This window comes from Cololabis saira, chromosome 23 (genome assembly GCF_033807715.1).
Source record: "Cololabis saira isolate AMF1-May2022 chromosome 23, fColSai1.1, whole genome shotgun sequence".
Classification (NCBI taxonomy): domain Eukaryota; kingdom Metazoa; phylum Chordata; class Actinopteri; order Beloniformes; family Belonidae; genus Cololabis; species Cololabis saira.
The window spans coordinates 20838803-20866113 of record NC_084609.1 but is presented as its reverse complement, the minus strand read 5'-3'; the positions used below and the strand labels follow the sequence as shown (position 1 = coordinate 20866113).

At 42.4% G+C, this 27311-nt stretch overlaps 1 protein-coding gene across 9 annotated transcripts in view; it reads left to right on the top strand.

Moving 5' to 3' along the window:
• Positions 1 to 27311, top strand: part of foxp2 (forkhead box P2) — a 102687-nt gene that overhangs the window by 13565 nt on the left and 61811 nt on the right. For 3 of the 9 annotated variants that reach the window (XM_061715260.1, XM_061715259.1, XM_061715254.1), the window contains exon 4: positions 27125 to 27311. The exons of 1 other annotated variant lie outside the window; for it this stretch is intronic. In XM_061715260.1, the coding sequence (XP_061571244.1) occupies positions 27135 to 27311 (177 nt within the window). In that variant the 5' untranslated portion in view covers positions 27125 to 27134. Of the gene's footprint in view, positions 1 to 16612; positions 16876 to 18316; positions 18447 to 27124 lie in introns of those variants that run through there. 5 more of the 9 variants (XM_061715256.1, XM_061715255.1, XM_061715257.1 and 2 more) reach the window with 5 other exon arrangements.

Below are 27311 nucleotides of genomic sequence, written 5' to 3'. Positions count from 1 at the left end.
GGGATACCGGTGGCAGCGAAATCCTACAAGAGCGTGGAATTCAACGTCTTCGCCACAAACCACAAGCCTCGACAGTGCAGCTACCTGGTTGGAGGCGAAATGGGCAGAAAGTATTCATGTGTGTGGAAAAACACACTCTCACCCAGCATGCTCGATTTGGGTCATAGAGCTGACAGACAGTGGAATGTGAATGTGTGTATGTTGACAAACTCCACTGCACTCTGAATGGGGTTTGTGATTACACCTCATCATGCGTGTTGCATCGGCCCTGTCCCCGGCCCCCCGATCCCGCTCCCACCTCCTCCTCTCTGCCCTTCACTTCTCTCTCCCTCCCTCCCTCTCCCCATCTCTCCCCATCTCTCCCCCTCTTGGGCAATCATGTGGTCACACTACCTGACTCCTTGCTGCTCAAGAGTGCAGTTGACAAAAACAGCCCGAGGCCCGTCATGTGGAAAAGATTCAGTCGGCACACAGAATACATGCCACCCCCCACCCGACAACTCCTCACTTTCTCTCACTAACTAACTGCAGCAGCCGAGTGTTTCCCTCTTCTGCTCACCTGTGAAGGAAAGTGGCATCGCTCTACGTCTGTCTGGGCGGGCGAGAGCGGATAGTTGTGTGTTTGCAACGTTGTGGCCGTGGTGCGTGGAGGCTGCTTTAAACAGCCGTGCACACATGTGTACGGGTGGTATTCAGGCAGTTTCTCGTTGTCAGTTGAGCTGCACTTCTTGTGTCATGTAACATAAAGCTGGCGGTCAGTGAGAGCTCTCAGCTGTCAGTCAGCTTGGTGGTCCTGGCCTGTCGAGTTGCTCACCTGTGTTTATTGGACAAGACTTGCTCCACGCTACCCAGGGAGAACATCTTGTCTCCTTGCTTTTTCTTTCGCTCGTGTTCTCTCCCATGCTTTCTCTTCCACTTTGTTTTTGTCTCTTTCTATCATTACCTTTGTCTGTCTCGCTCCTTTCTCCCTAGCTCTCAAAACAATATCACTTTTTATTTAGCTTTTCTCTTTTATTTTTCAAACCCAACACTCTTTTCCCCTCAGTTCATCTCCCCGCTGTCTAGTACAGTTTATTTTTTCTGGCTTTCTTCCCTCTTTCTCCCCTACCACTATGCTTTTGCCCCCCATCTCCCCCCTCTTTTCAGCTGTCCATTTTTATTTTGCAATGTTTATAAAACCTCATTGCTAGTTTTCCAGTTTAAAGCCATGTCATCTCTTTGGTGGCAGTGTTCGTCTCTTCGCAACACAAGGTTGCTTCTCGGTGACCGATTCAAACTTGTCTCAAAGTTGCTGATGTTCACTGAAGCATTTATATCGCAGATAAAGTAAATAAACTAGGCGGCCGTGGGAGAAATCCCAGGAATAGCCTGAAGGAATCTTGCAACCATGCGCGTGCACGCAGCCTTTGCAGAGGCTTTTTTACTCACACTTACACAGTCATGAATAGACACACATTCATCTAGCGGATGGCTGAAGAGATGTCATTGGGGTTTGAGGAGAGCTGGGTCGGGGTGATAGTTTCTGTGGCTCAAGAATTTCCCATGTTTAATGTTTTTTGAGGAGCTTTCTTGAAAAGTCACAATTTGAAGATCTGGGGGTCAAGTGAACACTTGAAGGCAGCACATAGTAAGATATGAGTACACATGATCATACCAAGTTTTCATAAAAGCCGTACCTAACCACAAGGTAGCTTACTGACAGTTCTCAGTCTTTTTCCGAACTTTGTTTTTTGTTCAAAAGACTTAGCTCAGCAAGTTAGCATGCTGGTTGAATGGGAGTGCTGACCCTTTGTGACTACAAAGTTTAAAACCAACGTCCACTAAATGATCCCTCAGCTTAATGTGCTCATGTAAAGTCAAAGATCACGCAAACCCTGCTGTCCTATTTCCAGCTGGTATTATGTAAAACCCCCTTGTATTCACTGTAGCTTCATTCTGTAAAGTGGTATAGGTGACATGCTAATACATTTGCATTGTGTCCAACGATAAATACTCTAGCAGGTCCTCCTCAGTCCGTTGCCTCCGAATGTGTTCGGACAGCGGTTGCATTGTCAAAGGCAAGGAGGTCATTCAAATCTCAGACTCCCTCGCTTCTGCCTTTTGTCATACATTTCGGCGCGGGTGATAGTTTTCTCATTTATTTAGTGAATAGTCAGCGGGTGAAGAGAAAAAGAGTTTTGCATTGTGGGAATGATGGAATGGGTTATAATCTCCCACATATTCATCACAGCACACATTGGACCCTTGTGATACTGTCCTCCATGTGGCTATTGTTCCTGTTCTCTCTGTGCGTACTGTTCCCTTCAATGGGCAAAGCAGGCTTTAATCCCGTCTCTTTTTGGAATGACAATGTTTACCAGCTATCATTCAATAAGGAGCCCGGAGCCCGACACACATCCTTCTGAGTGGAAATGCCGAGCGAATGAGCTGGAGCCAACTGCAGACAGGTATTGTTAGCTCTCTGAGGAGAAAGCACAAGCTCTTTCTTCAAAGTGTCTGGACCTTTTCCAATGTGATTTACAAGATCAGAAACATTTCAGAAACAGTATTGAACTCATCTATGTATACGTGCATTGTTATACATGTCAAGTATATGCATGGCAAGTGCAGGGTTTGTTTGTCTTTGCAGTAAGCACTGACATGGCAGCGCTGAGTAATTAAGGTCTGCAAGAAGGAATTTTAAATCGTGTGTTAAGCACACCTGTTTTGTCTTGCAGAAAGGCCAGGCCTTTGTTCATACTGTAAATGCTCTTTTTGGCCCTTGTTACTGTACGTATTTACACTTCATCCCTCCAAAAAAGGTCCTTATTTATCTCCCATTCATTTCATTGTTTAAAAAGCACAGACAAGCTAATGAGATTTTGGAAATTAATAAAAACAAACATTAGTGGAAAGCCAATCAGTTTTTATTTGCTTTCATCTTCCCTATCCTCTGCATCAGCCGTAATGATTTCCTGCAGCTTCAACGGCATTGTAAATTAACGCCATAGCTGCTGACAATCATCAGGGTGTTTTCACCTCTGAGCGTGCCACTGTTTTCTACCATCACCACCATTCCCAAACCCATAACTCCTACGCCTTTTATTTTATCTGCTTCTGCATTGTGCAAGAAATGAAAAACAATCGCTGCGACCTCCAGCGACCCCTTCTGACGCGCAGTCAGTTAAATGGTTTGTAAGACGTTTAATTACCAAATGGTATAATCGTTATTCATCTCATCATTAGATGTATGATATTAAGTGAATTGCCTCCCCTGGGCCCCTGTGTTTCACAGATCAATAGATTTAGATGGAGCTTGAAGGGACTGGGGGCTGGGTGGGCAGTTAAATCACTTCTGAGGCCCCTCATATGAACACATGCATTGTCTCTGAGATGCACAGTGGTGACATCCACACACGTATTTGTGCAATTAGCTTTTATATAGGTTTAATTATGCTAATATCTCCGTCTGCACGCAGCAGCGGCAGTATGTCACTTTTTAAAAGGGATTTACAGCTTCTGGGTTTATTTTGATGGTGAAAGGACATGAAACAATGGACAAGGTTATGGCACCACAGACATCCCATCAGCAGAGTGCTTACGTTGGCACTTTGGGAGACTTGCTATCGAGCATTGTTTGAAAGCAGTGTGGAGATTGCTAATACAACGTGTACACCTCCGAGGCCCAGTAGCCTACAGCTTGATATCGTCTGTATTCCCAGTGTGAATATGGCTGAGTGGTGGTCGGGGACTTGCTGCACCAGAAGCTGCTATTAACTGCAGCAAGCACTACTAGCCTGAGTTAATTGTCCATTATCTACTATTATCTAAGCTCTCCCTCTCTCTTCTCTTTTATTCTCTCTCCCTTATGACTCTGGCCATCACCACCAGCTTTACTCATTCAATGTGTTATATCCACTTCTCTTTTTTTTTTTTTGTACATTTTTGCAACCTTAAATCAATGTTCTTCCCAAGTCCTGGCAAATGAGTTCAAATAGTAAACATGATTCCTCTTTGTTCTCCAAGTCATTTGAGCAGCTTTTTGGACATAAATTCAGCAAAGCACTTTATTCCTTCCATGCCTTCTCACCTCACCTTTTGAAGATGAAGGTATTCGTGGGTGTAGAGTTGCAAAGGGGCGGCGAATTTCTGGTCATTTCTGTAAACTTTCCAGAAAACGTTTTATGGGAAGTTGAGTTGAAACATTTTGGCAATACTCCAATTTGGAATCAAATGACATATGTGGTATTGCTCTGTCGGCTAATATTAGAAAATGACTACCAAATACACTAATGCAATGTCATGGAAAGATATAAATATATACTGTTATTTAAACAGATGTACTTAATAAAATTGTGCTGAGCGAATTAATAGACCGGCTAGATGAACAGATGAGGAGTGAGCTCTGCTGAATCAAAATGTAACTTACCATCTTGACTGATAACGGAAAACAGCCGAAGGCAGAAACGACATCACAATAATGAGCTAATGAGCTAACTGCCTTACTCTGGCACACCCACATATCTGACGCACTGGCTGGCTAGCTGCTGTGTAAACACATTTTTAGTTGTTGGTTAATCCACCTAGATGTACTAATGTAATGTACTTCTGTTAGTTTATAAATCACTGAATGGTTTAGGACCAAAATACATCAGAGATTTGTTGTTGCCATATCAACCACCCAGCCCTCTCAGGTCCTCTGGTTCAGGTCTGCTCTGTGTCCCCAGAATCAAAAACATGGAGAAGCAACATTCACCTTTTATCCTCCACAGATCTGGACCAAACGTCCAGAAAACTGCAGGAATGCTGAATTTAGATTTAAACAATGTTAATTTCAGTTCTAAACTGTAACTCCAGCTTAAGTCTAACTCTTTTATATTCTGCCACTTGACAGTAACTCAATTTTTTTATATTCCTCTTTACGTTTCATGTTTTTATTATGTAAAGGACCTTGAATTGCCTCGTTGCTGAAATGTGCTCTACAGATGAACTTCCCTTGGCTTACCTCGCCTAGTCCTGGTAATAACATAATATAAAGAATTGACTGTCTGTACTGTTTGTTCTTAAATAATGTAGCTTTAAAAGTCCTAGTAATCTAGATTCATCTGTGCATGTGATGGAAAAATCACCAGGTATAATTTTTATTAATTTACATTAAATCCCTTTTTTTTAACCAAGATCATGTTTGAAAAAAAGAGCTCTATATTGATGTTTTCTTTTTTAGGCAAACATGCTATTTAGCAAACTTCACATGTATTTTCAATAACTCCCATATATTGTCCATTATTACCATGTATTTCCATTAATTCCCACATATTTGTCTTGATAACAGTACAAAGTTTCCTGCTTTGACAATTCCAGGAATTTTGCATCTCTACATGGTCAAATAGTACTAATCAGAATATCATTTCAACTGAAAGGCAAAAAATGTACTGTAATTTTACATTTAAAACGAATCATATTACATAATAAATGACCCAAGTTGTTAACAGTGGTGATTTACATTATTGACGGTAATAATAATGATAATAATAATAATGATGATAATAAAAAGTTTATATGAGAGCACAATCTGCTGCCTTCATTTTGATAAAATGATAGATTTTATCTGCTAAGGTGTTTCATGAATCCTCAGAAATTTCACTTGATGGCACTGTTTTCCTTTTTGCTCCCGCTGAAGCAACAGGGCATGTTTTATGTATGCTGGGCACAACGTGAAAAGCCTGGCTGTGCCACAGATATGTGTGTCTTCCTCTCTCTTCCTGTCCCTGAGCTCCAAGAGGCTGGCAGGAGCGCCGGCAATAAAGTCGTGCACTACTGTATTAAAAAAACAAAATACGAATTAGCTCAAACAAATGACTGAAGTATTGACACAACTAATGAAAAGTAGTTCATTAACTTTGTCTTTATTGTTTTGGTTTAATTTCCAGTTTCTCGAAAAATTTACAGAATTCTGTCACTTTTGTGGCTGTTTTGAGATTAAAGTTAATTTATTTTATGCTCTTAAACATAATGATACAAATTAAATTAGTTCATTTACACTTTTTCCCCAACTGAATCTTCATATGCTTCATATGATGAGCTTCACCATCAGCTTTATTTCCCCAACAATAGTTTTAGTTTGATCATTTTTAAAGCATTTAATGCTGGCAGTGCAACAGCTTTTAAATTGAAGGAGACAAATGATGACCATTTGATTACGGTTCTTCTTGTTTTCTACAAAGGAGGGGAACTGATCGGGGTTTAAAGAGGGCTTAGATGGATGGATTGGGGGAGTGCAAGGTGATGGGGGGGAGGGGGCGGGGAGAAGATCATATTAAGTTCTCACAAGGCAAACGCTTCAGTTGGTCTGGTGGTCCGGCCTCATGAGCAGGCTGTAAAGAATTAATACATCATAGTAAAAAGAATAACTACAGCTCGTGTTTGAGCATTGTGGGCATCATAAATAAAGGTGTGTCATGTGTAATTGAGGCTCGTGCATGAGGAACCCGGCTGGAGATGAGAAATGGAAATCTGTGTACTGGTAAATAGATAATCACGCAAAAGTAATTGAGGTTTTCAAACCCCAATCTAGTCTGCCAGCGTGAGCTCGTTTGCATGTTAATCACGTCAGTGATTTCCCTTCATCACAGGGAAGTCCATGCACACTTCCATAACCAGCTTTTAATTGCATTTAAAATGTCACAGAGGTGGAACATGTGTAATTTAGCCAGAACTGTGTCCAAATTAATGGCTACTACTGAGACGCTCCGTTGGACGGGGTTGGAAATGAGAGAGGCTGTCCATTGTTTGGGTCTTTATTAGAGATGCACCGGCCCTCTCGTCTCTCCATGATAGCATTTTTTACGGCATTTTTTTGAAGTCTAAATCATACTTCGAAATAAGATCTGACAAGCATTTTGTGAACGACTTAGCTCTACGGTAGAAAAAAAGCCAAATGCATGGACATTAAAAGTAAAAAAAAAAAACTAATAAAAGGGAGAAGACCACAAATTCAAACTGTTGGGTCTCAAATAGAGAAAGAAAGCAAAGAATAGTTTATTTACTTTCATCACCAGGTGTTCTTTGGTGTATAAATTACCAAGATGATGTTTCCATAACACAGCTTAGGGCACTCTGGAGAGGGAAAACCTGCAAAACAGACCTATTTAATTTTTCATAGAGGTGGACCATCAGGAGCAATAAGCCAATATTCCTCTTTCCCTTTTCCAGATGCCTTCTACACCACTATATCTTACCAAAATCCAAGCCCCTCTTACTTTTTTTTTCTTTTTCAAAACAGGAAAAGTTCTGCCGAGACCTACATGAAAGGAAGGAACTGTTGAAATGTTAATTTTACCATCTGCTGTCGAGGTCTGCTACCTTTTGTGTGTGTGTGTGTGTGTGTGTGTGTGTGTGTGTGTTTTCCTTTTTCTCTGCCTTCTTTAATTCCCAGTAGTTCTGTTCTGTTTCATGAATGTGCTGCTATTTTGGCCGTTTGAAGTCATGGAGTCTCTGCGAGCGTGGCTTTGACTGGCTGGAAAATACAATGCCACATGGTGGATGGTGGAGACTGTCCCTTTAGTTTCCTGTTTAGAGCCCAGTCCCCCTCAGTAACCCGGCGTCTTATACCAGTCCCTGGATTCCAGTTACGCTCCCATGCCCCCCATCTGGGAAAACAGTGTGTCAGTCCGTCCTGCTGACTGGAGCTCACCTTTACTCTCTCTTTCCTCAGCGTGCATGTCTTCGGGGACCTATTTAGTCTGTTTATCTTAATACTGAGAATTTTAATCACTCGTTTACAAGACCCGTAACACCTCCATCTAATAAAAAGTCTTTTTCACTCAGCACACATTATTGCTAGTTTTCCTATAAGCTCAACAAACCCCAGCAAAGCCAAGATAGAAAATGAAATTCTAGACAACTGCATTTCCCCATCTTTATTTGTCCTGCCTTCTCATCACAGAAGTTGACACTTTTAAAAGCAAAAGCACACTGCCAAGTTTGCTGTGAAGATTTTGCCAAATGGATCGACTCCATTGTGAGATTTGATAGTTGGCAATTAGGGTGAGACATCCTGTGTGCAGAGTTGCTTAGCATTTTCCTTGGCCGGGACCAGATTGTTTAGTCTGCTCTCATTGTGAGCTGTTTCTGAGCTGCAGTTGACGGTTGTTTGCAGAGCGCTGGGGGAAAAAATGTGAGAGGGGCCAGTGCCTTTCTCTATTTATTTATTTTTCCCGTCCTTGGAGCTGGAATCTGATTTGTGTTCATGTTTCTCTATTCTCTCTGAGCGGTTTTTAAGTGTGGCTGCTGAAATCTAGACTCTGTATGACCTCACTGCACGGCCTGTGTTTCATTAATGACCAGCCCTGTGGTTTGGGGAGAGGAATATTTTTCATATGACACCGCCTTGCATTAGCGCGGAGCGGCAGCTGCACAACCACAAAACCATCCAATTTTGTGGCTTTGAAAGGTGTGAAAAGTTCAGCTCCCTATAGCAAGTCTTGCATTTATAATTATGCTCACTGTATGCAAGAGTGCGTGTATATGTGTCGAGGAACGGAACTACTAAAGGCTTGTAAAAGACACACAAAAAAAGTCACCTGCTAATGAAACATTTGTCTTTCATTCTCCTTGGCAACTTGTAAAGTAAATAGTGGAGATATATTTCAGCGTAACCTTAAAGCTTGAAGACTGGACGTGCTACACCTTCAAGAAGTCACGTTAAATAACGAGCAGAAATTCAAAGAGGAGTAAGTAGCAATTTGACAGCCTGATTCTGTAATAAATTTTTCATTTCAACTTGGTTTTATGCTGTTTGGACCCTTAGAGTCCCTAATACCACCATGCCTTTTTTTAAGTTTTTTTTTTTTTCCTAGTGCCACATCTGGCATAAGAGGTATTTCTTTGGAGATTGATTGATTTCCCAGGCTTTGTTGGAAGAGACTCATGCAAGCCACACAGCAATTGACTAAGGAGCATGCAACAATTCACAGACACACGTAGCAAGTCTCTGAACCCCTCCCCTCCACCAAAACTCAGACACTAGACTACTGTACCTCTATTTGGTACCTAGCAGGATATTGAATATCCAAAAGGAAACCTCAGATTCATCCCACCCCAAAACAAAGCACCCTTGTGCTGCTTTTAAAAAAAACAACAAAGAGACAAAACTATAATATAGCTCTGGCAAATGCATGCGACAGTATATGTATATTTCCGAGTCATTCATTTTTTGTTCACTCCTGTACTACTTGTGTCAGCTTGAAAGCAGGAGGTGGAACAGGGAAATATTGAGGTTAGTCACTGAGGCTCAGGGAGAGCGAACAAAGGAGAAGATTACCTAATAGTCCTGCTATGTATTTGAAGTGGAGCCTGCTGTTTGTTTGGGGAGTTTTGGGGATGGATGTGCAGGGAGATGCCTCAGAGGCACCTGATGGGTATTTTTAAGCTGTCAGAAGCACACCCTCTTGCCATTTGTCAACTCAAACAGACAGCGGCGGCCTTAAGACAGTGCAGAAACAAAGCAATTTGTTTCCCTAAGTTCACAAAAGTGTTTTAAAAATGTTGCCTCCTGAGATAATCGGGTGCCTCTTTGTAACGTTAAGATTCAGCTGCGATGATATCGTGGCAACTGAAAACTATTTTTGGAGACAGGATGTAATGAGATCTCTAATGAGTGTGATCTCTACATGTGTATGTTTGTAAACAATAGTCTTCCAGTTTGAGAGAGAGAAATAGACTTATGCACTACGTTCTTGGCAGGAATTAATTCACAGTCGAAGCACCAACATCATCAACCTGGTGTAAACTGCTTAATTAGATGCCTCGGCTGCATAAAAACAAACGGAAACAATGACGTATGTGTGCGTATGGAAATAATGGGTTACATTTGTTGTTAGGTTGTATAAAAAAAGGAAAGAAAATCAGAAATCAAATGTTGGAAAGGTGTACTTTTACTGTAATTGTTATAAAAGGAAATGACACTGAATATAGACTAAAGTGCTCTTTTTTGCTATTTAATTTTGAAATCTGTTTTGAGGACGGCATAAATCAACCAACTCTTTTTTGGGTTTTTAAAAAAAAATTTCAATGATTTTATTATAATTTATTTTTAATTTCATGAAAACTACCGTCTTTCTTCTTCCTTTTGATTTTTTTCTTTGGACAAACAGTTACAAGCTTTGATTCTTAAAATCCCCTGCCAGCGCTCTAAATTGTACATCTAGTCCTATTTTCAAAGTCATCAGCGATTGCTTTTTTGCCACTCAGAGCACTGAACGTGGGCAGCTTTTAAAGGTAGTGAGCAGGTCTGATAAGTGGCGCAATCCTTGTACTAAAGCATTTTTTACTGAAGGTTTAATAGCTTCTGTATAATGAATTATAATGAATTCTCTACAATTTCAAATTTCCCTTAAAATAGCCCTTCTGCTGCGGTGAAAAAGTCCATCTGAATATTATTGTATCCAGTTTTTTCAGGAGCACAAATCAAGGATGGTGCTTGTAGAGCACGAATGGCAAACCATTTTCAAAATAGAGGCATTTTTCTTCCTGGAAATGGCTGTTTGTGGCACGTCACGTCCAGTTCTAAGTAAGCTGCACGGGTTTGCATAAAAGAGAAGGGTTCAGCTGAAAATTTCAGCCTAGTTTGAACTCATTGAAAAAGCAATAGGCTCATGAATCTTGCTGTTCCAGTTTAATGGAACATACCTTTCAATGGCAGCGCGCTGGCAGCACATCATCAAAGTGAAACTTTCAAAGTTCCGCTTTACTTGTTGCTGAAATAGTTTCTCGTTTTCAAGAAAATTGCAGTGCGCCAAGTTTCAAGAAGTGTATCAGGGAATCTTCCCTGAAGGAAAAATTGCCACTTGCATGCTTGTCTTTGACCAAAGTGAAGCCCTCTCCCACTCCAGGGGAACATATGCTGTTTAGGAAGATATAAAGGAGTAATTTTATTACTCGGTACATCTCCTCTCAGAAGCCATTTCATTTCTCCATTCAGCCTTCACAGAAGCCTTTATTTGATCTCATATTCCAGAGTTTGACTGCCTCAAACCAGTCGGACTCCGTTTATTTTCATTTGGAAAACACATTTAGCGTTGAAGGGATGGTGAAGGATTTAAGTGAAAAGCAGGGGGTTCTGATGTAGAAGGGACTAAGGCAAGTTTCTTTACATGTTAATGTCCTCCCGCAGTGATCGCTGGAAGTCAAACTTTATTTTACTCTCTCAGTCTCTTCAAATTTTGGAGCGGGACTTCTTCTCAAAGCAGTCGGGGAAAAATCTTTCAGACATAACCGCTTCTAATCTTGTTGTCCTCACGAATAAATCCCAGCAAATAGCTGTTAAGTTAGCATCCATACAGGGAAATTGATACAGCTGGATACCCTTTAGTCACTGCTTTGAAACTGCAGATCATTGAAAAAAGAAAGTGTGCTTTTATTAGGCAGCCCACTTCGGCTGCCCAGATGTAGCCGGTCACTTGAGAGGCAGACTTCCTCATAAACTCTGAGCCTTTTGAGCGGGCACAACTGTGGAGTCAAAATGAACCCCCCTCTCCTCCAAAAAAAAAAAAGAAAAACCCATCCTCCAATCCCACATATTTTGCTATTTACCAAATCCTGAACCAGTGCTGCTGTCTGGAGAAGCCTGCACCTTATCCACAGTCCCACATTTCCTAGAAGTCTCCCTCCCACTCTCGTTTATCAGTGTTTCTGTCTGTCTCGCTGCCTGTGTCTACAGCCCCTATATCCTTTCCAGCCTGCGTCTGGTGACAGCACAATGAAAACATTTTTGTGGAAAGTGTCGTTTCAGAGCTCTGGAAGTCCCACTCATCTAAATAGTTCCTCCTTTATGTCCTGTCTGTCTTGCTCCCTTTTTTTTTTTTTTTTACTTTTTTTTTATACTTTCTGGAGCTGGGGAGAGGGGGTATCACACCCTTCACTGGGCTTCGTTCCACACATTCAATTACCTCCAGATGTAATTCCTATCCCCCGCCCTTCACCCTCAAATTAGTGGCTAGTAAAAATTAGGTTTGAATTAGCCGCGGTGTGCAGAAGATGAGAGTTTGAATTTTCCATGTAATGAGTTTATTATTCTTTGCTAGAATGCCATTTTCCTGAATTAATTTTATCAGGGATTTTTTTTTTCTTTGCTGTAATTGGTATGTAGTTGAATGGTGTTTTAGTCATGAATGGATAGCCGCTATGTCACCAGGCCGAAGTAATAAGACGACTATGAGGTCCACTTTCCAGCACTAGGAAACCATAGCGTCCACGTCTCAATAGCTTCTGGAGATGACTCACTAAACTTCCCTTATTATCACGGTTGGTGTTTAATTTTTTAATCCAGCATGAGAGTATTTTTTTCTTTTCATCGCTACTTGTAAATGCACGGACAGGATTCCTTGGATGTAAGGTAGCGGGCGTTGCATAGCATATACAGGTGTTGTGCTCTTTTGACTGCCAGCGGAGCTTGACTCGCTGCCATTCAACTGTGTAGCTGTGGTTCTGGGAATGATAATCTCTTTGGCAGAGCTCGAGCTCTGGGATCCTCAGACACAGCAGATCACTGTCATAAATGGGTTTCAGATTCAACCCTAACAGGAAATCTGAATGGATGAAACGACTTTTGCTTCTTACATTTTTTAGATGCCTTTTCATCACGATGACATCTTAGAGGCCAGCAATATATTAGAAGAAAAAAGAAACAACAACCGTCTGGCGTTTACTTTTCACGAAGTAGGAATTTAATTAAGCTGATGCTGTCTTTACCATATGATAATATCTGGTACTGTGAAAAAAGGGGAAGTTGTCCATGCTCTGCTCTTTCATCTAATTCCAATCTGCTATATAACAGGTAAACTGCTGTGAGCTGCACTTGCTTGTTTAAATTTATCCATCTCCGCTGAGCCTTTGATTTCTGCAACTCGTTTAATTCAAATATGCTTTTGAAGAAATGCTTTTTTTTGGGGGGGGGTCGAGCGTTGGAGGCAGCTGTGGTGGAGGGCAAAATAAGAGGAGGCGCAGGAGTGCCAATTTAACCTGGAGTGTCTGTCACTAGACTACCAGCTCCTTCGTTTCGAGAGGCCAGGTCAGGTTGAACTGGCTGACTTCTGTCATTTCGATCTCTTTTATTTTTCTGCTGTAATGTATACTTTAATTCCCGCCCGCCTGCCGACTGTGAGCAGCAGCCGCTTTGGCAGAAGCAGCTGGAGGGGAGGCGCAGGTATCATTAAGCCTTCGAGAGGCACCAGCAGAACGCTGCTGAGTGCTATACGTGGCTCCTTGCAGTGCGTGTTGATATTTCTGGGCCCAATGAATGTCCAGCCTGGTTTATTTTCAATAGGAACCCGAAGCTGGGCTTGGCTGGAGTGCCCCCACCCCCCCACCCCCGACACACACACATACACACACATACATACACACATCCAGCTGCTTTCTCGGGCTGTTGATATTGAGTCAAGCAAACACTCTCTCAGGGATGTCCTGTTGGGAACTCGGCCAAAGTCGCAAATGGAAGTCACATGTGCAGACTCCCAGAGGAAGGTAGCGAGGCCTCCATTCACACCCTCACCCTCAATAATCAAGTTAGATTAAAGACAATATTTATTCAAAATTGATATAAAAATTATACTAAATGGCCAGGCTTTTACTCAAAGGCTGAATGAAAAAAAAAAAAAAACACTATATGAAGGGAAGTAAGTAGAATTTTATTTATTTCATTATTTGCATATGCAAATATATTTGGACACTGTCATCATCCACTTAATAGGCATTTCATTAGGGATTTCCGAATGCATGTGTGAGGCAAGTTGCCATGGATACCCTGGCGCTTAAGTTGGGTATATTAAAATGGTGCTGCCTTCCAAGCACTTATATAATCACTGGTCCATAATGGTCTGTGCTCTGCGGCCATAAGCGGCGTATCGTGTGAGCGACGTTGCCCAGGACTAAAAAGAGCCCAACCCTGTCATTATGCCTTATTTGGCTTATTATTGTTTGTAGGCCAGACTTCTGTGGATCATGAATTGTGCTTGTGGAACATTTCAGTGACGAGCAATGACTGGTGCTGAAGGTGTGCGTTTTATTTCATGCATGTGCTGCTTTGCCCTTTTGCAACGGTAGTGACATCACTTAACTTTGTCTCATTGGCTCTGATGCGAGGATGGAGGAGGGGGGATGAATAGATAAGCTCCAGTCTAAGTATATATCGCTGATGCTCTTGGAACTTGGGCACACTAAATAAAAATCCGTACCAAATCCATTTCAAGGTTTTTTCTTGTTGTTTTCGTGCTTATTCCACTTTTTGATATTTTAAAGATAGTGCTTAGTGCAACAAATGTTGTTTTTGTTTTTGTTTTTTTCCTTTCCTGAATTCCCTTCGTTTAGCAGAAAGCTCATTTAGGTCACATGCTCATGTGCTGGTGTGTCAGTGACTGAAAAGCCTGGTGGCGGTGCCACTTTGAGGGGGCGTCATGATACTGAAGTGATGCTGGTGGAAATGAGGGAAACCGGGCCTCTTGAATTTGTCTAATTCCCCCTCGCAGTTTTAATTGAGAATGACTAGTTAGCAGTAATTTGTGTGTACGTGCAAGTTGTTAAAATCCTTCCCGTACGAGGCGATGGAAAGCAGCGTCCGTAGCGGTTGTTGTCACCGCTCTGCACTGCGGGGGGAGCAGTGTATCCGCCGCTCTCACCGAGGCTGGTAGCCAGCTGCTGCCATCGCCACCCCCTCCCCACCGTACCCACTACACATGTCCGTGTGCCTCTCTCCCCTGTTTTCTGCTCTCACTGTTCCGCTGCCACCTCATCAAGACGCTGGTGGGCCCGCTCGTCTTGGTTGACCTTGGCAGCAGAAAGCACTGGAGGCGCCGAAAGAAGAGACGTCGGGGATGAAAACCTGCAGGGAGAGGGCACACGATTGTCTCAGATGTGGAGAAACCGACGTAGCGTTCTCCCTGGTGAAGCAAATGTTTCTAAGGCCAGGGGCCTATTGTTTGTGTTTTCCAATAAGGCACTCTGAGTAGTTTATTAAAAGGGCTGACGAAGCTTATTACCCTAAAGCTTTTAGCACAGAAAAAGAAATAGCAGAAATTACTGGCATAATGTGGATGCTTAGAGCAATTAACAGCAGTTGTTTAATCTCAGTCCCTTTTGACTCTCTATTGCTGTCTTTTTTTCTTTCCAGCTTGCTTTTGCGTTCACATAATTTCTCTCTCTCGCTCCGCTGTGATTGTTTAGTGTTTATCCCCTCCCCACCCCTCCTCGGAGCTCAGACAGTTGACACTAATGAAAATACTATGTCTTTTGGTCCGCGTTGTGAGCCTTAATAATGATATCATACGGCTGAAATATGCTTCAGCGGAGCCCGGGAGATAATGTGCTATTCAGAGCCTGTTAAATCATACCAGCGTGCCGCTCAGAGCTGCGAGTTCAAGTGGTCTTTACCCCACGTTAGGGGCTGCGTCTTTTCCTAAATAAATCTGTCATAGTTGCCCTGGGTGCCTCTCTTTTAAAACATTAGAAGTTCTTGCACTCCCTATAACCTCACGCTGTGGCTGCCTGTCTTCCAGCACACGTGTGTGTGTGTGAGTGTGTGTGTGTGTGTGTTAACAATTTAATTGCAGGGTTGCATCTCGGCTGGATTTGAACACATGTTTCTAATTGTTTCTGTGTATGTGGCACAAACTTATGTTGGTAAATGAATATATTAATACTCGTCCCCTCTTGTATTAAATCTCTTAGGCCCATGTGGCACGGCAAGCTGGTGGCAGATGGACTAGCTTTCGGCATCTGCTGTGTGCAGACTGGGGGCTTTGTACTCCTCTCTCATGGGGAAGACCGAGGCTTTCTTCTTGCCAGTAGATTCCTGACTGTTGGAGCGACTAAGAAAAACATCTGTGGCATGCAAGGGAGAGAGGACAAGAGAAAAGAGAGGAAGGGATAAAAAACATTGACAAAAGGATTGACAAAGGCCATTAGTCTTAGATGTTGCATCTCATTTCTTGTTGTGTTGTTTACAGAGAGGGAGACATGTGCATGACATGCGGCACGTCTGAGCCCAGCTGGGCTGAACGCAGCTCGCTGCAGGTTCAGTTAAGAGATCCTGAAAAAATTCATGGATTGATTGATTTATTTTCTGTTTTCCTTTAAAGTAGTAAACCAAGCTTTAAGAGCTATTTTGAAAAAATATATATATTGTTGAGGTAGTTTGTATTTAATATTTTCTCATGAAGTTACAAGTCTTAAACAGTGTTGAGAAAAAGTTTTTATTTTTAAAATCATTTTGAAAACAAATGCTTTTCAAGGGGTTTTAAACGTAGATGATTGCGATAGCATTGTGATAAAGAAGTCTCACAGAGTCACCTTAGCGTTTTGTTGAAGAAAAATGGCACGGAGTCAGCATGTGGTGGTCTCCCCGCACGGTTTTCAACCTTTGTAGTCTCCCTCCCCTCTCAGATTCCTCCAGAATACCCCCCCCCCCATTTCTTTGCCAACTCTCGCCACCCTCCGCCCCCTCTCCTCCGCTCCCCACGACTAGCCCCCCTACCCCCCGATCAAGCCACTGGTTTTTGTGTACTATTGGTCCTCAGGCGTCAAAACAATACAGCGGGGCTGCCTGCCTTGTTTTAATTAGGCAGCACTGAAACGGCAACTGTCTTTCAGACGTGACCAGGCAGAGGTGCTCTCCCCTCACACTACTGTAAATACCTCTGTAAATACTTCTCCGGTGATGTCTTTGACAGTAAGGGCCGACGAGTTACTCTATTCTCCCCCCCACTTTTTTCTTATTTTCTGTTTTCTACCAGCGGCGTTTTCCCCGTCTCTCTCCGTTTTTGAAACACAGTTATGCTGTCAGGTTACTTCTTCAAATGCTTCACACTGAGGAGACTGGATTTTTCCCTCATTGTTTAGAAGGTAGGTCGTTTTTGTCACTTGTGCAGGCATGGACTCTTTATGACTTTGTTTAGACGTGTACTTGGGGTAATTCAGCGGTGCTTTGTCACAGCATGTAACTTGGTAATGCATGGATGTGATGTGGCTAATTGTTTTTAAGTGCCCTTTACGCTTTCCGCTGGAGCACGGTATAGGATACCGACTGCCGCTGAGCCCTTCACTAATCCTATTCAGACTCTCTACATCTCTGCACGCACACACACACACACACACACACACATTTTGACATGCACACAATCAGAGTTGAAAAGAAAAGCGCTGAACTGCACGGATATAAAGCCAGGCACACATACCTTTGCGGCGAATGCACCTCTCTTAGCAGCGTCCTTTCGCTCTGCTTCTGTCTCTGTTTCCCTCTCAGCGTGCCGACTACATAGTGCGAAGCAGAGAGCCTAGTCCAGCAGGCTGTATGTAAGTGTGTGTGTGTGTGTGTGTGTGTGTTTCTGTGTGCACGTGCGTGAGTAAAAGAGAGGGAACGACATGGAGCGACAGAAATAGAGTTCTTAGTGGAGCAGATGTGTGATTAGAGCGGCGAAAGCTCCCCAGTAAGCATGCGGGCGAGGTGCGAGAGTAAAGCCGGCGAGCATCCTGCGACGAGTCACAGCAGTCCCCGTGTGAAGCTCCTCTAACACACACGCGTTCACCTACACACACACACACACTCGCTCCGTGTCACACAGGACCCACCCACTTGCTCACACACACTTTCACATTTTTACCCAAATGCAAAGATTCAACAAATGTTTCTTCGTCCCACCTGAATTAAAAGTAACAGAGGTGAAGAAACTTGGAGGTTATTTTGAATTAAAATAGAGCTCTAACTCATAGTTGTGTTTTCTGACTTTTCCAGTAATTTAGAAAATGAAATGAAGAGTGTTGTTTTCCAGTAAATGTTGGAATTTTATGAGCAGGTAACAGAAATTATGGTGTAATTATATCTAACGTGGAGAGAAAGAGAGAAAAAAGCCACCGTCTCTCCGTCATAAATTTCCATTTAGTACACAACCCCCCCCCCTTCTAAAACACACACACACACTCATGCACCCTCCGCTGTCCCTCTCCCATTCTTTCCCTCCTCTCCCCTGGCTCAAGCCTCCTCTTTCCGGCCTCTGTGTCTGACCCGCATAGGGGCCCCCAGTCGGTAATTGCCCTGGTGACAACTGGAAATGATAGAATAATTGTCAGGAGAGGCGTCTGGACTTTCTTTCTCTTTTCTTTTTTTTCTTTTTTCTTCTTTAATGGGGCAAGGGTGACTTAAGTATACATGAATGGCACAGTGGTGGTGAGAGGAGAGAGAGAGGGAGCAGGGGGAACTGGGGCGGGGGCTGGTGGCGGCGGGTGTTGAGGAGGTGGGGGGGGGGTAGCTTGTTTATGATGCCGTCCCCCATAAACACGGCTGAAGTGATGACACAGATAGTGTTGCCTCTTCACACGGTGACACCAGTCGACTTGCGGCTGTTGCTTCTAGACACCGTCGCCGGTGGGAGAGGAAAGTTCTCTGGTCAGGATCTCTGGGCACTCCTCACCTTCAGGTAAAAAAAAAAAAAAAAAAAAGAGTCAGGTACAGTCTGTCCATCCCTCCATCAATCCATCCATCCATTCATGCATGCACCCATCAATCTCCTGTCATCCTCAGTCGACTCCAGGTTCCCCGGTCGGGTTTAATGGTTGTGTTTTATTGCTGTGTCTGTGTCTCCTTCCCCGTTGGTCGTCCCACCGTGCAGCCGTCCGGCGTTGGTCTGCGGGCTCTGTTAATCTGCCGCTTAATTAGTGCTGATGAATGGCTCGGTGCGTGTGACCGCGTGCGTGTGACCGCGTGCGCGGGAGTGTGTGCACTTGGCGGGGGGGTCTGCGATCATGTGTCTGCACGAGTTTTTAACTTGCAGTTCTGCTTCCGTACCATCCGATCAGATGCTGCTACTTGCTTTTGCTTTCCTACTCATTGATGATTAAAATCAAGAGGACAGAGAGGCACCACTGTGATTACACCGAGTAAAAAGGGCAACGCCACTGTAAAAGCTTTCATAAGTAATAACAATCAAATATTCATCAGCTGCAGATGTGTGCTTTTTGACGGCGGAGCTTCTCGTTGAAGTTTGACTTGTTTGTTTTTCTCCCTTCTCTTTATGTGCAGAGGGAAGAGAAAAAACTCTTCGGAGCAGATGTTTAGTTTGAAAAGGCAAGAGGTCACAAGATTGATAATTGGTGAAGCACTAATTATCGTTATCAAAGGCGAGTGGGATCATTTGTTTACTTAAATATTGATGAGGGTGAGGAAGGCATGGTATTGGGCTATTGTGAGCATATTATTAACATTTCATAGGGCTTTGTGCAGGAATGCGAAAGGGACTCCTCTTCATAATTTAATACCCTAATGCATAATGAGCTATGTGATTAGCTCACATGGAGAATTGGCCAAACTCCATTTTGAAGGCAGATAATTTACATTGTTCTCTAGAGTCTGGCATATAATAGCTTCTTTAGCGCAATAAAATTAAATGCTACACATTTTATATTTCAGCTTACAAATCCCCCTGGCAGTTTGCGGTTTTCAGTCTTCTTTTTCCTTTTTTTTTTTTTACACCCATCTCATTTTGTTTAAAAAAGGGGGAAAAAAAAGAAAAGCAAATGGGACTGAGTATGATTTTTAAAATAGTTTAAATAAAACACCCTTTTACCTCTGTGTTTTATTTCGAATGCACACTGGCCAATTAACGCTGTTCATTAGCAGAGCTGCGTTATTTGTTTTGAAAGTTTAACCAATCACTTTGTTATGCTAATTGTGATGTAATTTAATTTGAGTTCCCGTAATGATGATGCCGCTATTATCCACATAAATGATGCAGTTAAGCAGCACAGCTTCATTTGCATGTGCTTGAAGGAAGAGAGGCTGAAAGGACTCGGCTGCCGTATCACTCCGCTTTAATTTTCCACCTCTGTTCACTCCTGCCCTATGGGTCTCTCTAGTCTGTTGCTGACTATTGATGATCAGCACTTTTATCTCATTTCTTTTTTGTTTTTTTGGTAAATGAAATAGCGTCTTTTATTTGCCTGCTTATGGATTGCTAGAATTACAATTTAGGGGGATTAAATAAGTGAAATATGAGACGATTTAAAAATGCTAATGACTATTTCTTCACTGATATTTCATAAAAGGAGTAAACAACTGATTTTGAGATCCCACCTCTCACACACACACACCCCCACACACACACTTGTTCACACGTGCAAAGCACTTAATGTATTTTCAGTGGCAGTGTTTTGGATGTCGGGGACATTGGAGGTGTGTAAAGTGTGCTCCTTGAATTAACCATTTCCATATGAAAGTGCTTCTTTGTTGGAGCTGCGGCTTAATTTTTAATCTGTTGATTCAGTGATTATCTTTGGTTTTCAGATATGGTCTCAATGCGAGTTTTGATGCTGTGTTTTAGAAAAGGAGCAGTGCAGTCGAGCTGTCAGACATGCTCAACTACTGTATATATTGTTTTTTTTTTTTTTTTGTAGTTCTGAGATGAGCCGGAACGAGTCTTTCCTGTGCACATTTTTAAAATCCCACCTTGTGTGTTGTATGTAGAAAGTGTGACTAAGCCGAGGTTAAAGACTGCTCATTATCTATTTTGTCTTGGTCGAGGCTTTTGTAATTTTCTTATGGATGGAGATTTTTTTTTTCCTTCTTCCTCCTTCCTTCCTCCTCCCCTCCTGCTTTTATGCTTCTAATTGGTTACATAAATCTTGTCTGGTATGAATGAGGAATGTTGCGGTGTTGTCAACTGCAATCTTCACCCTTATTTACCAATTCATTAAGATCTATCGATGCAGGACTGCTGAGAGGGAATGACAACATAAATCAGAGCTGGAGACATAATGGTCCTAATCAACCAGAAATAACTGGAAACGTCACAATGAGCTATGTCTCTGTAGTTGCGCCGGCCGCGGCTGGCTCACCGCGCCTGTCCGCTGGATCTGCCCCGTCTTGGAAAGGACCGGAGAGTCATACTGTCCAACTGTCATCAGGTCCCCTGATTGCTCTCTGCTCTCTCGTAAAGACTTTGTCCAATCCTACGTCTCTCTAATTCACAATTCCTGTTGTTATCCAGCCCTCGCTCCACGTCAAAGCGGCTCATTCTCGATCACTAAGAGAATAAAACATTTTTCTGTGAGTGGAATACTTCCACGCTCGGGGTCTATAAATACTGTTGGGTCAGAAGTACCCTACATTCACAGCACACCTCCTCTAGTCCTGATAAAGATGATTGGATGAGACAATGAGGCCTCCCCTCTTTATAGGTCAATTAGCCCTGATTAGGTGGGCTGAGTTAATTAACGGAATTGGCAAATATGCAAATGAGAGCTGACTGATCGGCTTTCGTCACTGTCTTGCTCGCACGCAGCGGCAGGGCTGTCTCCTGCCTCAGCAGAATGAGGTGTCGGATGGAGAACATGTAAATGATATGGGACGAGCCTAAAAATGCAGCAGAAAATAGTTTCTCTCCTCCTCTTTTCCTCTGCGAGGGTTTAACTGTGCCACAGCGACGCATTTCAGAAGAATGTGTTTATTTCTGCACCAGTCGTGTTTTTTGTGTCTCTCTTTCAGCAAAGCTGAATGTCTTAATGATAATAAATTAGATTTAATTGTAAGATATTTTCATAGTCCTTATTTTTGTAACTTGGATATTATTTCACTATCGCGATATTTCAGAGCTGGTTCTAGTCGTAAAAGATTAATTTGCAGTAACATGGTATCATCCACGCTCCTCACGAGTGTTTCTTGCATTTGATTATGAAGAGACATTGTGCAGATTGTACAATTGAACAGGCACTTTATACACTTTCCTCTGGTTTTCTTTGTCATTTCTTCCTTTTTCTGTTCTCCTCTGACACACACTCATACACCCATTCAGGGACAAACGCACACTGTGCCAAATAGTCTGTCTTTTATCTTATTCTGTCTCATCTCCTTATTGTAAATAGAAGAGAATTAAGTTCTGAACATTTTTGACTGAATGTCTCCTATCACAGAACTACAATTTATTGTCGGCTCAAGTGAAGAATTGAAATATGACTGAGGTTTTTCTCAATGTAGGGCTCATTGGACAGGAGATAACCACATTTGATTCTGTTTCTTTGAATAATGTTAATCCGACAAAAAAAAGCAAAGTCCATTATTCATATTCATCTCTTTTCATTTGGCCCCACTCCTGATTTTGTAAATATGATTTCTTCAGCCCCCTTTTTTCTCCCTCTCTCCCTCTCTCTCTTTCTGCCAAAGCAATCTTCATTCACCGGTGAAGCACTTTTGAAATTCCTCTATCTGTGAGCAGAAACCATTACCATACACAGGTTTATAAGAAGTAGTCATTAATGCTCTTTTATGGTGGTCTTTTAGTGCCAAAAAGGAAGCTTTTAATTCTAAGGCAGAGCAGCGCGGCTTGCCTCGCTTAATCCAGGAGACTGGGTTTTGTCGAATGCAGCTTTCCAAGTGGTCGTTTTTTCCATTTCCAGCCCCAAACTGACTGCATGAAGAAGTGGGCTGTAATGGTGTGCTCGAGGTGTGTCTGTGCTGTGACAGCTTACTGACAGAAGGCAAAAAATAAAATAAAATTACAGTTCACACCCAAAAGCAAACAAATAATCAAATGTTTGCCGAAGGCTCACACTTGTGCTTATGTTCGACTTGTGATTGAAGTTATTAAACTTTTTTGGCGTTCGATTTATCACTTTAAAGCTCACTTCTTTTAAGTATTTTTTTTTTGTCAGCATATACATGGCATTTTGATTTATTAAGCAATCTTAAGTATTGAATATGTGAGATCTTGCCCTTGCACAGTTACTTCTTTATTTTGCATGCACAGTAACTTATGGCAATGATGAATTAATTTCACTCAAGCACAGAATCTGTGATTATTTTAAATGGTGACCATATCTCGACCTGATCAGAGAGCTGTGAGGAGTCAGCAGACTGTGAAATGTAATTTCTATTATTATTTTTTTTATTTTTTATTTTGATCTCACAAAACCAAAAGAATTCCAACCAGCCAGCTGAAACGTGAGCTGATAATGAACGTGCGTTTGGGATCATAGATTTAGCAGCCACCCCCCCCCCCCCCGCCCTTACCTTTCTTTTGTGTCATCTTAATGAAAATATTTTTTGCAACTCATGCATATAGAATGAGGAAATGGATCAGTGTTTCAGACAGAGACACAGTGGAGAACATCCTCGCGCTGAAAACGGATAGCCTGGAGATGAAACCGGTGTCAGGCCAGCAGAGTGTTGCGATAAATTCCTCAGTGTTTCCGAAGCTGTGTTGGAGCACAACAGACAGCTGTGTATTCCCTGGAGATGGATGGCCAGTGTCATAGTGTGTGTTTATTGCACATGATAGAGCGGGAGACAGGCCAGGTAATGAGGCTACATTAAGGGCTTTTAGAGCTCGCAAACAAAGATGGAGGGCTGCTTCTTTCCCCTTTAATGATAGGTGTGTGTGTGTGAGAGAGAGAAAGAGAAAGAGTGTGCGTATGATGCACTGAAAGGCTCAATCTTCCTTACACCTTTGTTGTGTCACTTCTCGGAATAAAGAGGAGAAATTCACCCTGTGTCTGGGCCAAACGGAGACCCTTTCTCGGGTTGTGATGGAACAGATAGATTTGCAAGATTCAAGAGTAAATATTTGCTGGAGCTGAAGAGGAATGGCAAGTAACTGTACGGTTGTGCGAGGAATGAGACAAAAGCTAGTGCCGGGGAGAAGCTTTGCAAATAAAGTGACTTGTCTTTCTTTGCTTCATCAGGAAATGTCTTTGTCTTTATTGAGTCTTCACCTTAAAAGAAGCCATCAGCGGTCACTGACAACAGTAAATTTAGAGAGCATAAAGCTATCGCCATCTCTCACTATCTTAACACCAGCCTACAACCTAAACGCTTTATATCACTATCATCCTCTCTCTCTGTAAGCTATACATCCACAGAATTACCAGCGTGTTACCGGGTAATAACGGCCTTGCTCTCTGCTTCCGATCATGATAATAAGTGGTCTAGGTTCTCCCTCATTGGAAGATTATGGCTTGAGGATGCGGCATCAAATAGCAAGTGTGCTGAAATGCAGCACCCCAGCAATTTATGAATGTAAAACACACACATGTGGGCGACTCCACAGCCTCACTCATGCGGCATTAAAAGCCCCTGCACCGCCACAGATCGGAACAAGGGTCCCCAGCAGATATCGTAGCTGTAGGTGGCAAAGCTGTTTCCAGCCCAGTTGGTTCAGGAGAGGCAGAGCCGGGGTCAGGGCTGGTACCCCTCGGGGAGAGGGCACTGGAGGACCTGTGGTCGGCGCATCCAGACACAAATGGAGATGCACGCTCCGTACAGTCACACCCTCAGGTGCTGAGTGTTGTCACTATCCATCTCTCTTGAGTATTGTGCGAGTGTGCGTCTGTGTGGCTGTGACAGTTCCATCACCCCGCCGCTCATCTCTGCAGCCCGGCTGTGTTTCTAATTGACATTCTAATTGGCAGATTTGAATGCCGCCTTTAGATGGCTAATTAATTTATCTCACCGCTGTCATTAAGGTTAAAGCACCATCTGATCTCTGCGAATATACTTTGCATATATCTGCATTATCACGCCACAGCCAGACATATTGCACAGATTTTATTTTTGTAAATGGGAGTGAAGATTATAGCTTTTAAGATTAAGCTGGGAAGTGGGTTTATATTATTTGTGTATTAAAATCTAATTATTCTCTCTAGTTTCTTAATCTTCTCTTTGTCTTTTTTTTTCCAAAAATATGTCATTAACTTTTTATTAACTAATCAGACATAAACGTGTAAGAAGGTGACATCGGTTTGTAATATAATAGTAGCGATGCATTTCCACAGCGTTGCACTCGGATGTTATTATAAATCCGTTATTTTCTTGTGTCGTATATCTTCAAGTTTTGTGAACATCCGTCGCCGGTCCAGGAGAGACGGCGGGGGGAAAAAGAAAGAGATATCCAAGCTCCATTAGAATGTTCATAAAATTGTAGTAAAGGCAATCAGACAGTCTTTCTCTGAATATTTTAAACATTGGACATGTAAAATTTATGCCTAATTTGAATACTTATTAGCTGGCTGATCTTGGCTACAGCCTTGAGTTTCTTACGCTGAGATTCATCACCGGATTGGATGTCACATTGTGCCAGTCCCCACCCCCCTCCTCCACCGCCACCACCTTCCTTCCTCCCACTCCTTCTCACCCTCTTTCACTCTCTTATTCTTTCCCACTGTCTTCCACAGTCATCCCCCACCCCGTCTTCCCTTCCTCCTGTCTTTCTCTCTCCCCCTGTCTTTTTTCTCACCGCGTCTCTCTCCATCAGCGGTGAGCGGCGCGGTGTTAAACAGGGGCCTGTTTGTTCACAAGCATGCCTCGTCCCGGCCTCTTCCCTATTTACTTGTGTCCCGGGCAGCTGTCGCCCTGCTCTGTGTAATAGCTCAGCCCTGTTTGTTCTCCCTGCCTGGATCCTGTTTATCCTGGCTGTGGACATCCTTTAAGGCCTGTCCTGTGTCTGCCACTCGTCAAACACACACACAAACACGGCAGCGGACGTGTACACACTTCTATTAAAATGGTATTTACAGGCCAAAGAATACACACGGCCCACATGCACACAAAAACACATGCACATGCGACGATCCCCCGTCCTCCTTTTGTTGCATGTGTGCAGATTCTCCAGTATCGGTTTGTTCTTGTAGATGGGGGAAAAAAAAAGGCTGTAAAAAATGTGTTTTATGGCAAAAACTGCCATTGCACTATAACTTGAAATCTGTGTGTTTTACAGGTTTTAAAGGAAGCTCTTTGTAGGTTTCTTTTTTTTTTTTTTTTTTTTAAACTTATGTTATGAATTGTACTCCAGCTTTTCATATTTTAAACATTAGGAATATTTTCCAAATAGAGACGGCGCTGAATCCATAATTGCGTAGTGCGGTATGAGTCGGAGTTGAGCTGGTTCTGACTGTCTTTTATTTATTGTGAGAATATGGTCTGACGCTGGTGGGGCTCCTCTCTGCCCCAGCGAAGGTACGGAGCATTAAATGCAGGGGTAATGATAAAACATTTATTACTGGAAAGAGAGGAGGTTATATGCATAATTTATGCTGTTTTTAGCACAATCATTAGTGATATTCGTGATAGAATATTTTACCCCTTTTCTTCCCCTTTTTTCCCCCTATCCTCAGTCTCACCAGTCTTCTATATAAAAAGACGACAGATTTACTGGTAATTCAGTTCCTAATATTTATTTACGGCTGTTCCTTTCTTTTAATTTTTTTGTTTTGTTTTGGCTTGTAAATCTCTTGCCAGAAAGTTAGATTACAGCTGAACCTCTGGTTTAATTGCAATGAGAGCTGAGGTAATTTTTTTTTAAAGTGTCATAAAACACAATTATTTAAGGTTTGATTAAAGAAAAGGGCGCGCGCACACACGAAAAGAAAAAAAAAAGGGATTTGAGCCAGTAAATGACATATGAGCATCCTTCCTCTATGGAAGCCTGTGAGGCAGATTTTATGTTGCCACAGCAAGGATGACAAACCCATTATAGTGTTCATCACCAGCGCACGCGACGCTGCCTCCCCCTCCTCTCTGCCACCAATTTTTAATTTTGCATGATTAGCTTTATGCCATTAGGTTTTACCTCTTTCAGAGGTAGAAACAGACTAAAACGTGATGGCTTCAACATGGGAGTTTCTTAGGAGTTATTATGATTCTGGTTTTTTGTTTCTTTTTCCATCTGCAGAGTAGATGTTAAGAATCAAGCATATGCTCATTTTACAATCAAATATTTATTAGAGCAATTTCCCTATCTGTGTATTACATTCTTAGTTAGGATGCTTGTAAAAACAAAAGCATATTTATAAAACTAGGTGCTTGGATTTATTCATATCCGGATTTTAGTGGCTATAAGCATTTGCAATATCTAGGCACCCTTCAGAAAAGCACCAGGACATGCATCTCTTTGTATTGCTTCATTTACACAATGAATGCATAATTGCTCCTCCTGCATCCCCCCCTTCTTCTCTTCCCCCCCTCCCTATTCTTTAAATGCTTTAATTTGCAGAGGGGGACTCAGGGTTTGATAATGGAAAGCGTGCAAAGAAAAAGAAAAAAAAATAGGAGGGAAAAAGGGGGGAATTGTAACAAGAAGAGCCCTAACCGGTGCCTCTTAATCACTTCTAGGTTTTAAATCATGATGATGCAGGAGTCGGCCACAGAGACAATAAGCAACAGTTCAATGAGTCAAAATGGAATGAGCACCCTAAGCAGCAGCCAATTAGAGGCTGGCAGTAGAGATGGGAGATCAAGCGCTGGTGACACAAGCAGCGAAGTAAGCACAGTCGAGCTGCTGCATCTGCAACAACAGCAG